This window comes from Physeter macrocephalus, chromosome 11 (genome assembly GCF_002837175.3).
Source record: "Physeter macrocephalus isolate SW-GA chromosome 11, ASM283717v5, whole genome shotgun sequence".
Classification (NCBI taxonomy): Eukaryota; Metazoa; Chordata; class Mammalia; order Artiodactyla; family Physeteridae; genus Physeter; species Physeter macrocephalus.
This window is the reverse complement of record NC_041224.1, coordinates 42,160,500-42,177,253: the sequence shown is the minus strand read 5'-3', so window position 1 is coordinate 42,177,253 and position 16,754 is coordinate 42,160,500. Positions and strand designations below refer to the sequence as shown.

The window sequence follows — 16,754 nt, the reverse complement described above, 5'->3', positions numbered from 1 at the left end:
GCTCATCGGCCATGGCTCACGTGCCCAGCCGCTCCGCGGCATGTGGGATCCTCCCAGACCAGGGCGCGAACCCGGTTCCCCTGCATCGGCAGGCGGACGCGCAACCACTGCGCCACCAGGGAAGCCCCGGACTCCTTTTATCCAACATTTTATTGGCAGTCCTAGCCATTGCAACAAGGCAAGGGAAATAAAGAGGTACAAAGAACAGAAAGTAAGACATAAATTTGTTTCTATTTGCAGATGACATGATTCTTTTTAATGTTGAAAACTCTAAGGAGTGTACAAAACAATACTAGTGTTAATAAGTGGAAATTATTTAGCAAGGTTATAGGATACAAGCTCATTATACAAAGTCAGCTGTATTATTTGGTGTACTAGATGCAAACAATGGGAAAATGAAACTAAAAACCCAATCCCATTTACAATAGCAATAAAAAACAAAAATTACTTAGGATAAATTTAACAAAAGAAGGCCAGTTCTTTACACTGAAAACCACAAAACATTGCTGAGAAAGAACACTTCAATAAAGGGAGAGGTGTACCATGTCCACAGATTGGAAGGCTCAATGTTGTTAAGATACAGTTCTTTCCAAATCAATGTATAGATTCAATGCAGTCCCAATCAGAATCCCAGCAGTTTTTGGGGTAAAAATTGACAAACTGATTCTCAAATTTATATGGAAAGCTGAAGGACCTTGAATAAACAACACAAACTTGAAAAAGTTGGACGATTTATACTATTTGACTTCAGAACTTACAATAACCAAGCTGGTGTGATACTGGCATAAAGATAACAAATACATTGATGGGACACAATAGAAATCCCAGAAATAGACCACAATTATACAATCAGTGGGGAAAGGAAAATTTTTTTCAGCAAGTGGTGTTGGAATATTTGGATATCTCTATCCAACAAAAAATGAACCACAACTCCTACCTCATTCTGTGGAGAAATATCAGTTCACAATGGATCATAGACCTAAATACAAAAGTTTTAAAGAAAACAGGAGAATATACTCAATTAATTGGAATGGGATAGATGTTTCTTAGGTACAGAAAACAGCAACCATAAAAAGAAAATTTGGTGAGAACCAAAATTCAGAAATTATTCTCATCTAAACACAGCTAAGAAAATGAACAGGGAAGGTACACTGGAAGAAAATATACACAAATCATATCTGACAAAGGACTGTATTCAGGGTATTAAAGAACTCAATAATAAGCCAAACCACCTAATTAAAAATACCAATTTTTTTCAAAGATTATTTATTTATTTATGGCTGTGTTGGATCTTTGTTGCTGCACGTGGGCTTTCTCTAGTTGTGGCGAGTGGGGGCTACTCTTCACTGTGGTACGCGGGCTTCTCATTGCAGTGGCTTCTCGTTGCAGATCATGGGCTGTAGGCACGCAGGCTTCTCAGTTAGTTGTGGCACGTGGGCTCAGTAGTTGTGGCTTGTGGGCCCTAGAGTGCAGGCTCAGTAGTTGTGGCGCACGGGCTTAGTTGCTCCACGGCATGTGGGATCTTCCTGGACCGGGGCACGAACCCGTGTCCCCTGCATCGGCAGGCGGATTCTCAACCACTGCACCACCAGGGAAGCCCTCTTTCATTCTTTTAATGTAGTATATTACACAATTGATTTCAGATGCTGAATCCTTATATTGCAGGACTAAAATCCCACTTGGTCATGGTGTATGATCCTTTAATATGCTACTGAATTCTGTTTGCTAGTATTTTGTTGAGGGTTTTTGCATCAGTATTCGTAAGGGATATCAGTCTGTAGTTTTCCTGTGTCTTTATCAGGCTTTGGTATCTGAGCAATGCTGGCCTCATTGATTGAGTTAGGAAGTGTTCTCTTCAAATTTTTGGAAGTGTTTGAGAAGGATTAGTGTTAATTGTATTGAAGAGCTTGGTAGAATTCACAGGTGAAGCCATCTGGTCCTGAGCTTTTCTTTGTTGGGAGGTTTTTTATTACTAACTGAATATCCTGACTAGATATAGGTCTATTCAGATTCTCTGTTTCTTCATAATTCAGCCTTAGTAGGTTGTGTGGGTAGGAATTTGTACATTTCATCTAAGTTATCCAGTTTGTTGGCATACAGTTGCTCATGGCACTTCCTTATAATCCTTTTATTTTTGTAAAATGAATAGTAATGTCCCTACTTCTATTTCCGATTTCAGTAATTGGAGTCTTTCTTTTTTCTTAGTCAATCTAGCTAAAGTTTTTTCAATTTTGTTAATCTTTTCAAGGAACCAACTTTTGGTTTTGTTGATTTTCTCTATTTGTTTTTCTATTTTCCATTTTTCTTATCTCTGCTCTAGTCTATTAGTTCCTTCCTTTTGCTAGCTTTGGGTTTAATTTATTCTTTTTCTAGTTCCTTAAGGTCTAAAGTTAGGTTGTTGATTTAAGAGCTTTCTTCTTTTTTAACATAGGCATTTACAGCTATAAAGTTCCCTCTTAGCACTGCTTTTACTGCATTCCATACCTTTCCATATGTTGTTTTCATTTTTATTTGTCTCTGGGTATCTTAAAATTTCCCTTGTGATTTCTTCTTTGACCCTTTGGTTGAGAGCGTATTGTTTAATTTCCACTTTCAGTTTACTTTCTGTTGTTGATTTCCAGTTTCATTCCACTGTTATTGGAAAGGTACTTCGTATGATTTTGATCTTTTAAAATTCATTGACTTGTTTTGTGGCCTAACATATATTCTATCCTGGAGAATGTTCCATTTGCACTTGAGAAAAATATGTATTCTGTTTTTGGGTGAATGTTCTCTATGTCTATTGGGTCCAGTTGGTTAACAGTGTTGTTCAAGTCCTAAATTCCTTATTGATCTGGCTGTTCTATACATTATTCAATGTGTGTTACTGAAGTCTCCAACTATTATTGTAGAAGTGTCTGTTTCTCCCTTCAATTCTGTCAATGTTTTCTTCATATATTTTGTAACTCCAATTGTTTGGTGCATATGTGCTTATAATTGTTAAATCTTCTTGGTGAACTGACCCATTTATTAATAATGTCCTTTGTCTCTTGGAACCATTTTTGACTTAGTCTTTTTTGTCTGATATTAACCAAAGCCACCTCAGCTTTCTTTTGGTTATCTGCATGGAATATCTTTTTCCATCCTTTCACTTTCAACCTATGTCCTGGTATCTAATGTAAGTGAGTTTTTGTAGACAAAATATAGTTGGATCATGTGTTTTTATCCATTCTGCCAGCTGTGCCTTTAGATTGGGGAGTTTAATCCATTTACATTTAAAATAATTACTGACAGAGAAGGACATACTTTTGCCACTTTGTCTTATGCATGTCTTATAGCTTTTTTGTCCCTCATTTTTTCCATTATCGCCTTTGTGTTTGATTTTTTTTGTGGCACCATGTTTGCTCCACTTCTCATTTCCTTTGCAGATATTCTATGGGTAACTTTTTTTACGGTTACCATAGAAATTATAACATCCTGAAGTTCTAGCAGTTTAAGTTGATACCAACCTATATTTCAGTTGTATACACAAACTCCTATACAACTCTGTTTCTCCACCCCACTTTCTTTCTTTTTTTTTTTGTTTTTTAATAAATTTATTTTTTGGCTGCATTGGGTTTTCGTCACTGGGCACAGGCTTTCTCTAGTTGTGGCGAGCGGGGGCTACTCTTCATTGCAGTGCATGGTCTTCTCATTGCGGTGGCTTCTCATTGCAGAGCATGGGCTCTAGGTGCGCGGGCTTCAGTAGTTGTGGCACACGGGTTCAGTAGTTGTGGCTTAAGGGCTTTAGAGTGCAGGCTCAGTAGTTGTAGCACACAGACTTAGTTGCTCCACGGCATGTGGGATCTTCCCAGACCAGGGCTCGAACCCATGCCCCCTGCATTGGCAGGCAGATTCTTAACTACTGTGGCACCAAGGAAGTCCCCCACTTTGTTCTTGATGTCACAAATAATGTGTTTACATATTGTGTGCCTATTAACACAGATTTGTAATTTTTATGCACTTGTCTTTTAAATCCTGTAGAAAATAAAAAGTGGAATTTCAAGCCAAAATTGCAATAATACTCTTTTTCATATGTGCTTATGTATTTACCTTTACTGGAGATCTTTATATCTTTATATGACTTTAAGTTGCCATCTAGCTTCCTTTCACTTCAACCTGAAAAGACTCCCTTTATCATTTCTTGTAGGCTAGATCTAGTGGTAATGAATTTTCTCTGCTTTTGTTTATCTGGGAATGTCTTCATTTCTTCCTCATTTTTGAAGGACAGTTCTGCCAGATATAGAATTCTGGGTTGACAGGTTTTTTTGTTTTAGCCCCTTATGTAATTATCCCAGTGCCTACTGGCCTCCAAGGTTTCTGCTGAGAAATCAGCTGATCATCTTATTGAGACTGTCTTCTCGTGTGTATGTGACGAGTCACTTTCCTCTTGCTGCTTTCAAGATTCTCACTTTGTCTTGGCTTTTGACAGTTTGGTTATAATGTGTTTCAATATGGTTGTTTTGGGGTTTATCCTACTTGGAGTTGTTTACCTTCTTGGATTTGTAGATTTGTGTTTTTCTTCAAGTTATGGCAGTTACAGGCTATTATTTCTTCCTCTTTTTTTTTGAATTTTTTTTATAAAGCAGGTTCTTATTAGTTATCTAATTTATACATATTGGTGTATATATTGTCAATCGTAATCTCCCAGTTCATCCCACCACCACCATCCACGCCCCCACTTTCCCCCCTTGGTATCCATACATTTGTTCTCTACATCTGTGTCTCTATTTCTGCCTTGCAAACTGGTACATGTACCATTTTTCTAGATTCCACATATATGTGTTAATATATGATATTTGTTTTTCTCTTTCTGACTTACTTCACTCTGTACGGCAGTCTCTAGGTCCATCCACGTCTCTGCAAATGACCCAATTTCGTTCCTTTTTATGGCTGAGTAATATTCCATTGTTTATATGTACCACATCTTCTTTATACATTCATCTGTCAATGGGCATTTAGGTTGCTTCCATGACCTGGCTATTGTAAATAGTGCTGCAGTGAACATTGGGGTGCATGTGTCTTTTTGAATTATGGTTTTCTCTGGGTATATGCCCAGTGGGCTATTATTTCTTCAAATAATCTCTGCTCCTTTTTTTTTTTTCCCTCTTCTCTTTCCTACACTCTGATAATGCATGTATTATTTGTCTGTTTGAGGTTGTCCTGTAAATTACTTAGGGTCTTGTCACTTTTATTTCTTTTTCTTTCTCCTCTTCAGACTTGATAATTTCAAATGTCCTATCTTCAAATTTTTATTGATTCTTCTGCCTGCTCAGATCTGCTGTTGAACCCCTCTAGTGAATTTTTCAATTCACTTTTTGTGTTTTTCAACTCCAGAATTGTTATTCGGCTCTTCTTTATAATTTCTGTCTCTTTATTGATACTCTCATTTTGTTCATATATCATTTTCCTGATTTCCTTTAACATTTAGTCCATGTTTTCTTTTAGCACTAGTGCATATTTAGATAGTTGTTTTAAAGTCTTTAATCATTGCGGGTACCTCTTTAGGGATGGTTTCTGCCCATTTATTTTCTTCTTTTGAATGGGTTATGTTTTTCTGTTTCTTTGGGCTTGTGATTTTTGTTGTTGTTGAAAATTGGACATTTGAAAAAACAGCCACCTCTCCCAGTCTTTGCACTTTGGCTCTGTGCCAGGGAAGTCTTTCCGTAATTATCTGGGCATGCTCTGAGTCTTGGGATTAGCCCAACATGAAAGCTTATGATCTCCTCAGGTCTTTTCTGAGCATGTCTTGCCCAAGACATTTCCCCTCTATATACAGCTGCTTTTGAATATCTTAGTTTCCCCAAGAGGCTTTTCCTTGGGGCCTTAAATGGTGCATTTGTTTGTCTCCACCTGTAATCTCTTACCCCAGGCATCTGTGTGTCTGTCATCTCCATGCAGCTTTCCCAGGCAGTAACCATTGCTTTTCCACCTGAGAGCTGGATTAGGTGAAATTAGAGGCTAGTCCTTTAGACAAACTCCAGACAGGTTGGAATGTTGCAAATAAGGTCAGCTCTACACTCCTTCCAGTTCGATTTAAACAGTTGAGAGCTGGGTTGCTGTCTCATCCAGACCAAGACTGTGCTAGGGAGGAGTGGGGCAAGGGTGAGTAAAAATACCATGACACTTCCTACCATTTTGAATACGACTTTTTCTTGATTGGAGATTCACTTGGTTACTTGTAGCATCTTTGACTGTCACCCAGGCATGGAGATCTCATTGGTGGCCTAGAAGTGGGGCATGGGCACAGAGGACCTCATTGGCAAACAGTGGTCTTCAAAAGAAAATAAGGGCCTGAGAAGCTCCATGTACCTGTCACATTGGGCCAAAGAGAAGAAATAGAGGCATGAGCGTTTTCATTGACCTTCAACAAGTCAGCTGCTTCCATGTGGAGGGGAGGGCAGGCCTGGAGTGCAGCACCGACAGAAAAGCCTCTGGAGCCATGAACTGCTGAGCTCAGTGAGCCTCTGCTTTGGCTTTCCCAAGAGAGCTGGTTCATTATCCAGCATGACCAGGGGGAGTGCCAGGAGAGCACCCACCCTGTGGTACTGCTCTCTGAGCCAGACAGGCCAGTGGGCTGTGAACCTGAGGCTATCCCAGCACCCTCGGCCCCTTCCCATACACACCAGGGCAGAGACTCACGTGGAGCTAACCCTGCAATTTTCTGCGATAGCACTGGGGGACGGGGCTGCCAGCCTGTGGCCTAACAGCAGAGGCTTCACCAGCCAGCAGAGGCCAAGACTTGTCAATATTCCCTACTTAGTCTCTTCCCAGAGCACCCTCACCCTACCTTCCACACCTCCTGGAGTGTGCTCCTGGCCGGACAACTGGTGTAGATAGTCTCTGCCCTGCCTCTCAGGGCTCCCTGGCCTGTACAATCCTAGTCAAGCGTGTGCGACTCAGCTCCCTGGCCTGAAGCAGCAGGGGTTCTTACTACTGGCTTCTGCCCTGACCCATAGTCTAGCACCATCCACCTGAACACAGGGAGCACGGGCCTCTTTCTTAGCCCTGTCCCCAGCACCCCCAACACTCACCTAGCATAAGTACATTTCTGCAGCACGGTGCTAGGTACAGTCCCTCCTAGGAAAACCCCCAAAGGTTACCTGCTGCCCTCAAGTGGAGATTCCATGTTGAGAGCTGTAGTGAGTCACTGTCACTTCCAGGGAAAGTCACCTGCCGTTAGCTGTGGGGCCTAGTTCTTCCAGTGGCTCGGGCCTCGGATCCACCTTTGTGCAGGGCAAGGTGACTTCTAACCAGTCCCTGCGGCCCTGCTGGTGATTGCCAGGCCTCGGCAAAGACAGCAGCATACAAGTGGAATGGAACAGGGGAGGCAGCTCCTGGCCAGTTGTCAAGAACAACAAGGGGGACTGGCCCAGTTTGCCCTGTGGGAACAGTTCCAAGGGTAAGAGTTGGAGGGACAGGCTCCCAGCGCCAGGAGTAGGTTTTCTTTTGGCCCCGCTGAACACCTGAATTCTTGTCCCAGTGTTGGCCGCTCAAGAAATGTCCTCCACTCTCCCACAGCCCCAGATGGCCCACAGAGCTCAGCCACCAGAGTCAGGCTTCTGGCAGATGGCCGAGCACACCACATACCTCCTGTCCTCAGCTCTTGCTCTCACTGACCGGCCCTCCAGAGGCCGTGACTGGTCAAAAAGTTATCTCGTCCCAGGATCGCCACCCCTTCTGTCATCTTCTCACTATGCCTGGCCCAACAGGGCAGCCTGCCTGGACCATCAGGAACAATGATCCAGGTGCCCCTGAGGACAGCTCTGCCTTCCAGAGCCAGAGGATGGCTCCAGCACTTCTAGCCAGGCCCACCCCTGCCTTAATTGGTCCTACACTCAGTCCCCCTCATCCTGCCCCTCTCGTGACCGTCTGCTTAACTCTCAGCCCTGGTTGCCTGCTCCAGCAGGGACCTCTCGGTAATTCTAATTGCACCCTCAAACCCTCTGAGTTCCCACCTCGTTCCAGGAAGGACCCCCTGCTTCATCGTCACCCTCCAGGCATCCCCTCATCCTTTTCTCCAGGACCGTTTGATGAAAGCAACCTTATGAATAAAAAGAACAAGAAACTCCTTTATATCTTTCAAGATATACTTGCCTTTCCCCCCAGGATCTTAATTATATTTTCAGTTTTTTACAAATCTTTCTGGAATCCTGAAGATGTTCTGGTAGCGTCTATCAAAGTACATAAAAAAACTCTTCATCCCAGAGCTCTTTTTTACCTCAAGCATGTTCAGAACTTTTTCAAATAAAATAATTTGACCCAAGATGAGAAGCAGCCACTTGTCCCTTCTCTGTGAAGGGGGCTGTTTCTCACTCACCATTGCCGCCCTGGATCAGGCCCTTGAAACGCCTGCCGGGTGGGAGGATGGCTGAGCTGACTAGTGTGCTCATGCACTGCAGGTACCGTTTGCAATCGTACCTCAGGAGCTTCAGCAAGAGGTTTCCAGGTGTTGAAAATGTGGGTTGGGGTGTCCTTGGTGCCCCTGGCATAGAGCAGGCCCCATCGGGGACAACGTGGTATGTAGTGGCAGATCCGGGTTGTTGGCTGGTGCTGTAATTGACTTCTCCCCACGAGCACTCTGGGCTGCCAGGAGAGGCTTTTGGCAGAGGGGTTGCTCCTGACGGGGAGTGGAGCCAGATACTGGAGTCTCGTAATTCTGGCATTTTCTGTTTTGCAGACTGATGAAGAGAAGCGACAGGACTTGCCTGTGGTGATGCCAGTTTTTGACAGAAATACCTGCAGCATCCCCAAATCCCAAATCTCTTTCATTGACTACTTCATCACAGACATGTTTGCTGCTTGGGATGGTAAGAACGCTTTGAGCATATTTCCCTCAGTAACAGGGAACTGCATATTAAGTAGTGCATAGTGTAGTTTTTGACTGTAGAATATGTTTGGGGGCTCAGACTTTGAAGAAGGGCTGAGGAGAAGCAGTGAGCTGACACCGAGGGCCGTGAGGGTGGGGTGCTCTCTGTACTCTTCCTCCTCAACTGCCCCTGGCCCCAGGGGCTAGATGTTGTTGTGCCAGTTTCATAGAAGAGAGGATTGAACTTGGGGCTGCACAGCCGGTGGTGGAGAGCCCAGGATTCAGAAACACTTATGTTGACTCCAAACCCCACATCGTTCTGTGGGAGCCCTTTTGCCATCTCCTCCCCCAGCTTCTCCCGCCTCACGTGGTAGCCGACCCGAGAGCAGGCTGGTCTCTGACGGGTACACGTCCCTCTTCTTTAACCTCAGGTGTATGCAGGAGCCTGTCACGTAAAGGACTCTCAGGGAAGGGGCCCCACTAATACTCCCTGTCCAGATCCATGGGCAGGAGACGAACCCCCATCTCAGGGTGCTGGGAGGTGGGGGAAGAAGGACTCAGACGGTGGGAAGAGCTGCAGCTTTGGGGCCAGACCGCAGGCTCCACAGCTGAGTCCAGATTCATGGCCCCTCCTGGTCCGATTTTCTTCGTATGTAAAATGACTTGCTCCCCACTCATGCCCTAGGGGATGTACTGCAGGTGGAAGATGATGGTATAAAGGGCCGGGGTGGGGGGGGGCGGGGGCGGAGCAGGGAGACACACCCAGGAGAGCTGGTCAGGGCCTAGGGCCTGGCTCCTGGCACCCTGGGCCCAAAGGTGCTGATCAAATGGTGAGTATGCAGATGAGTCCCCCTTCTGCTTCATCTACCAGTTGTCAGCTCACCAGGTGGTTACAGAGGAGCCGCTGGCACCGAGCACAGGACTTGGCTTTAGTTCATTCCGGCCGCTGGGTTTGCTGTGTCTGCTGAGCACTGTGCAGTTGTCTACTCCTATCTGCTCCTCTTCTGTAAAATGCTCTCTCCTTAGAAAGCCTCGAAGTCTAAATTTACTGAGGCTGTGAAAGGGTATCACAGTGCCATCTTTTTTCTCCAGCCTTTGTAGACCTGCCTGAGTTAATGCAGCATCTTGACAACAATTTTAAATACTGGAAGGGACTGGACAAAATGAAGCTGCGGAGCCTCCGCCCACCTCCTGAATAGTGGGCAACACTGCCTGGGGCCCTGATGCTGTGTCCCTCCAGTCACTTGGGATTCCTGAGGGCAGTCAGAGTTCCTTGCTCCTTTCGTCCCCCGGTCTGCAGAGCCTGGAAGAGCACACACGGACGTCGGCAACCTTCTGTAGCCACCATCTGATGCCATTGCCATAAAGTGAGACTTAGTCCACTCAAGGTACCTGGGCCTGCTGCGGGGGCTCTTCAGAAAGTCACGTGAGAACCATGGTTTGCATTCGTGTCCGTTAAAACATGAGCTCGGGACTGCCCCCGCAAAGGACAGTGATGGATTTCCTGCCAGCGACAGAGAGTGTCTTGTTGCAGTTTCTCTCACTTATGTTGCAGTTTCTCTCAGTTATGTTCAGCACTTAAGAACAGCTAATGGCAATCGGATCTTTTTTCACATCATAGAAGGTGCAATGACTTCTCTTTTAAAATTGAACAGAAAATGCAAAGAAATTTTTAAGTTGATTATTAATATCAGTTATTAAAATGTTTTATTTATTTTATTAGTTCATTTATTTTATTCAATATTTCCTATGAATTGAAAAATACTTCAAAGCCAAAGCCAACTTTAAATGCCATAACCAAATTTACATGATTCATATTCATTAAATATGTATTACTTCATGTACAGACTTATTTTCATAATGCAAAATTAAAATATAAAATGACACATTTTTCCTGCACTATAGAAATATTTGTGTTTGTTAAACTGTTCTGATTGATGCTAATTGGGAAAAGCTGTTTTGTGGGTGGGTCTGATTCTAGAAGCACTCAACGAGAAGGGCTCCTGTACAGCAACCAGAGCTCAGAAACTGCTCTAGTTGTCTGACAGGCTCTGCAGGTGACTCCCCAAAGTGAAAGAAACTAGGACTTCATACTTTTTTCCTAAAATTTTATAATTGAATTTCCAAAAGTCTGCCTTATTTTATACAGTGTTTCTATGAAATATTCTCCATAAAAACAGAGAAAATGCAGTATTTAGTGAATTGACATTTTATAACCAATCTGTTTTCATCTGCATTTTGCTTCCTGAAATTTATAAAGGTTCTGTATCTTCACATTTTGAACAAAAGAAGTAGTACCATAAAAAATGACACATGATGACATGTCAAAGTGCTTGCCGTTTCCTTTTAAACTTGTATGTTTTTTTGTTCCAGATAAAAATGAAATTAAACTATTTGTTTTTAAGACAACATGTGCCACCTTTTCTTTGAAGTTTTATACTACTTAAAATACTTTTTTTTTCTCCCTGTAAATAAAGAAGATACCTATATTTTACAGAAAAGATGAATGGTTAAAATGACTTTTTCAGGGTCACAAAGGGCCAGGTGAATATGTTGACAAATTCTCAGAAATAATACCTTAATTAATTCACCAGTTGGTACCCATTCAGAGAGATCATGCACCCTGGAGGGGCTCTCAGGGATGGGTCCTGGGTACCTGATGCCCATTCAGAGATGTCAGGGCACTCTGGAGGTCTCACAGGGCCAGCCCCTCAGGGGTCTCTTTGTCTAAAGAAACAAAGGCCCCTTTTTCCTGTGTGGAGACATGTGACCTAAGTTGATAACTGTGGACTGATGTGGGAAGAAAGCCCTCTCCACTCCTCTAGGTGCCAGGAAAGAAAAGGAAATGATCCCACATGGAACTCAACCATCATGAGGTAGAGACAGAAAAATCAGGAGACTTTAAGATAAGTATCTTAACATGTTTGAAGAGGTACAAGAAGCAATAGAAACCATAAGGTAAACCAAAGTAGTTTTGAAGAAAAAAAAAAAAAAAGATTTGAAAAAGAACCAAGGAGACATTCTAGGTATGAAGGATACAGTCATCAAAACAAATGGAGGGACTTCCCTGGTGGTCCAGTGGCTAAGACTCCACTCTCCCAATGCAGGGGGCCTGGGTTCCATCCCTGATCAGGGAGCTAGATCCCCCATGCATACCGCAACTAAGAGCCACATGCCACAACTAAAGATCCCGCATGCCACAACTAAAAGATCCCTCATGCTGCACCTAAGACCGGCACAGCCAAATAAATATATAAATAAATGTGTTTTTTTTTAAAGGAAAACTTCTGTACAGGTTTAACAGAAAACCAGACATAACTAAAGAATTAATAAATTGGAAGCCTTAAGGAAATGACTCAGCATGCAGCACAGAGATTAAAAATGGAAAATGTGAAAGCAAAGTTAAAATATGGAGGGTAGAATGAAATGCTTCAAAATGTGTCGAAATTAGGTGATCCAGAGGGGAGAAGAAATGGGGAGAAGCAATATCCAGAGAAAGCCTGAGAGTCCCTCAGGACTTGACAGACGCAAGTCCGTATATTTACAGGGCACCTCAAATCCCAAGTAGGAGGAATAAACAACACGGTGAAACTGCAGAGCATTGAGCTCCAAGAGTAAAAGCTGTGAGAGAAGACAGATGGCCTACAAAGGAACTAGTGTTAGACAGCCATCAGACTTCTTCTCATGTGCAACAACCAAAAGACAAAGGAGTGATAACACTGTGGAAAAAACTGCTGGAAGATATACTTCTTTAACATGAGTTCAGAAAGAAGAGGTAGGGTATAGAAAGCAGTTGTAAACACATTGGTAAACATCCAGACAAAACTAAGCAGGTATATACTGAGTGGGGGAAAAAATAACAGCAAGAACTGGGTCACATTCTGAAGTTGCAAGGTATCTGAATTTTGGGAGACACTATCCAGCCCATTACAGATGGTGATATCCATCTTGTGCACACACTCCTGTTCTTAGCTGCTTGCTCTGATGAAGCAAGCTGCTGTGTTGCAAGCTGCCCCATGGAGAGGCCTCATACATGGCAAGGAGGCAAGGTCAGCCTCCAGCCCACAGCCACCATGGAACTGAGTCATGCGCCAGCAACCACAGGAGTGTGTTAGAAGCAGATTCTGCTACAGCCAGGTCTTCAGATGAGGCCACAGCTCCAGCAGACACATTGATCACAACCTTATGAGAGACCCTGAGCCAGAGGACCCAACTCCACCACACCTGGGTTCCTACCCACAGAAACCATGAGAGGGTAAACAGCTGTTTTATGCCAGTAAACTTTACAGTAATTTGTTACAGGGTAACAACTAATACACATACGATACACAGCAGTTAAAAAGAATGAAGCAGAGCTACAGATGTCAACTGGGAAGGGCTTAATAATAATATTGAATGAAAAGACTAAGTTGCATTATGACAGACAGCATTTGCGTCCATTTTTGAATACCCAAAACAATACACTATTCATGGAAAAATTAATAGTAGGAGCATTAAAATGTTCAGGAAGTTTACAAATACTGTGAACTGGCTTGAGCGACACTAGGCTCCTGGCGTACACACAAACTAGAAAACCAAGAGATTTCCCTCCACACTCCCTTGCACCAGGTTTCTGTATCTAATTTAGGTTCCCCTGTCAGATGCAAGGCTCTGATTTAGAAATGCGTCAACAACGGAGAGCACACGTAGAGGCATCGGTTTTTAACTTTCTCCACCAGCAGCTCTGACTGCAGTAGAAGCAGTGAGCCTCTGGGGCTGCAGCAGCTGCCTGGGCGTCCCAGCCCTCAAGTGTGGTTTAGGGAGACTTTCCAGGAAACTCAGTCATGAGTCTGTTTCTTTAGCCCTTCCACTGATAAATCCCTTCCACTTCAACTAGCCAGAGGGGGTTCTCCGGTCTCAAAGGCCCTTGACCATGACCAGGAGGACACACTCCAACTTCACGAAGGCAGCTACCTCAGGGGCAGGGGAGGCACTGGTACTGGGGAGATGTTCAAAGGGAACTATCTGTACCTTTTGGTTTCAAAGGTAAAAAATCTAAAGCAGACACAGCAAAATATTAACAGTAATGCTGGCGATGGGTATATCAGTTTTTAAAAAATATATCACTATACTTTTCTAAATGTTGAAATATTTCATAGTCTTTTTTTTTTAATGTAAAGATCATGCCTGGTGATAAGATGGCTAGGAGAATATTTTATCTTTGACAAAGTCTAAGTATACAAAACAGGGAAACCATATGAAAAAACAATAATGAACTCAATTATAAAATAAAAATATTCTAGATACCAACCACAATAAAAGAAACAGGGAAATGTTTGTAATTCATTTTACAAAAAGCTTACTTCTACAATACTGATTTTTGGAAACTTTTAACATAAATAGTAGGAAGAAATAGGAAAATGATATGGACAGAAAGTTCATAGAAAAAAGTATAAAAGATTCTTAACGTTTATGCTAAATCTAATAGTAATTGAAATGCAAATTAGAACCAATTTGAGATATTTCTCACTTTTAAGATTAGTAAGGAAAAAAGAGCTTGATAACAGTGTGTTGAGAAAGATGTGTGGACACAGGCATGCTCATACATGGCAGGTGAGTGTAAATTAGTACAACCTTCATGGAGGGCAACGTTGCCAAATCCAGCCAAATCACAAATACATGTGCGTTGTGGCCTAGCAACTCTAATTCCAGAAATCAATTTCCAGAAATATCTTCCAAAGATATACTCACACATGGGAAATGATATGTATACAGAATTATTTATGACAGCCGTGCTTGTAATAGTAAAAGATTGGAAACAGCTTAAATGTCGATCATTTAAGAAGAGTAATTACGTAAATAAATGATGGTACGTCCCTACAATAGAATCCTATGCTTTTTTAGGTATGAAAAAGAATGAGAAGGGGACTTCCCTGGTGGTCCAGTGGTTAAGAATCTGCCTTCCAATGCAGGGGAGGCGGGTTCGATCCCTGGTCAGGGAAGTAAGAGCCCATGTGCCGTGGGGCAACCAAGCCCGCACGACACAGCTACTAAGCTCCCACGCTTCAACTAGAGAGCCCGCATACCACAGACTACAGAGCCCACATGCCCTGAAGCCTGTGTGCCACAATTAGAGAAAACCCACAAGCACAACTAGAGAGAAGCAGTTGTGCCACAACAAAAGATCCTGCATGCCTCAACGAAAATCCTGCGTGCCGCAACTAAGACCCGACGCAGCCAAAAATAAATAATCTTAGAAAAAAAAGAATGAGAAGGTTCTTTGTGTGCTGATATGAAGAGATTGCCAACATATATTAATACGTGGAAAAAGGGCATAACATGGGATATACATATATGCTAGCATTTGTTTAAATGCTAAATAAGCTTAAAATCTCTGGATGTGCACACAAGAAACAAGTGATGTGGATTGCCTGTGGTGACTAGCAGTCATAGCCTAGGGGAAGACTCTTCATTCTATGTCCATATGTGAATTCTGAACAATGCTCCTGAGGAATACAAAAGGTTTGAATAAATGAAAAGGCGCAAACCCTATTTTCACGATGAGTTAATTTTGTAAAAACGTCAATTTTTCCCTAAATTATTCTATGAATTCAGAATGATTCCCAATTGAAAAAAAAAATCGTTTTAATCTAGCTGTCATTCTAATGTTCATCTATTGTATGAAGGAAAGGAAAATTCTGAAAATGAAGAGTAAAGAGAGAGGACTAGCCCAAGACATGCAAACATACCATAAAGCTGCCATGATTAAACCACTGAGACACTGACCCCTGCAAATGAGTAAATGGAACTGAACAGAGCCAGAAATGTAACCAAACACACCCAGGAGTTTAGTAGAATATTAAAGGTGCTGCTTCACATCACTGGAGGAAAGATGGATTTATTCAATAAATGGTGTTGGGATGACTACGTAGCTATCTGAGAAATTGATTCTTAATGTACCAATGCTTCAGAAGTGAAAATTAAACATAGAAGTATTAGAAAAAAACATGAAGAAAATATCTTTATCATCTCACAGTGGAAAAGGCATGATATAAAATCCAGAGTTTAATTCACTTTGTTATACAGCAGAAACTAACACAACATTGTAAAGCAATTATACTCCAATAAAGACGTTAAAAAAAAATCCAGTGTTTATTTCAAAACAAGACAACAAAACCCTACTAATTTCACCCGAGTTTAAGAGAAAAGACAGTCTGCCCCTGGGCCAGGGCCAGCAGTGGGCAGAGAGGGATGGTGAAGTTGGCACATGGCACTAACTCAAGCGACCATGGGGACCACGCAGAAATCTCACGGGTGTGCATTACAGCTGTTTATAAGTTTGGAAACAACCAAAATGCCCAGCAATAGGTGACTATTAAGAAGAAAAGTTTGGTATGATTCCAAACTGGAGTTCTTTGCAGCCAGTAAAAATAATGATTTAGAAAATTATTCAGTGAAATGGGGCAAACTCAAGACGGTGTTATTATGTGAAAACTCGTTGAAGAATATGGAATGACCCATTTTGGAGGAAGAGGGGAAGATACATGTGATTAGACAAAAAAAAAAAAAAGACCAGAAGGAAATGCACCGGCATGTTTGCAAGGGTTGTTACCTCTGGAGACTGGGGTTACAGGGGCTTCATTGCCTGTCTTGTGCTTTTCCAGGTTTCCCCAAACTTAATACATGAGATTATTTCTACAGTTAGAAGGCCCTAAGGTTTGAAATCTGAATGACTGAGCAGGTGGTATGAGTCACGTAACTAGGACTCGAGAGGGGAGACGGCCAGTCCGGACTTGGACGTAACCGCTCTGATGGCCTGTGGACACCCAAGGAGGGAGCCAGCTGGAGGTGAGGCCTGGACTCTATAGTGAAGCCTGTGTCGTGTTTAGCTCTGTGGACATGACACAAGCCTTGAAGTAGTCAAGGGCAAGGTGGGGAGGGGACAGCT

The 16,754-nt window shown here is 42.7% G+C and overlaps 1 protein-coding gene across 2 annotated transcripts in view; it reads left to right on the top strand.

Moving 5' to 3' along the window:
* The window catches only part of PDE8A (phosphodiesterase 8A), a 125,168-nt gene extending 113,952 nt beyond the window's left edge, over positions 1 to 11,216 (top strand). Inside the window, exons 21-22 of one of the 2 annotated variants that reach the window (XM_024117414.3) lie at positions 8,699 to 8,828; positions 9,920 to 11,216. In XM_024117414.3, the coding sequence (XP_023973182.1) occupies positions 8,699 to 8,828; positions 9,920 to 10,026 (237 nt within the window). In that variant the 3' untranslated portion in view covers positions 10,027 to 11,216. The remainder of the gene's footprint in view (positions 1 to 8,698; positions 8,829 to 9,919) is intronic. The other variant, XM_024117415.3, reaches the window with a different exon arrangement.
* Positions 11,217 to 16,754: the final 5,538 nt, after the last annotated feature.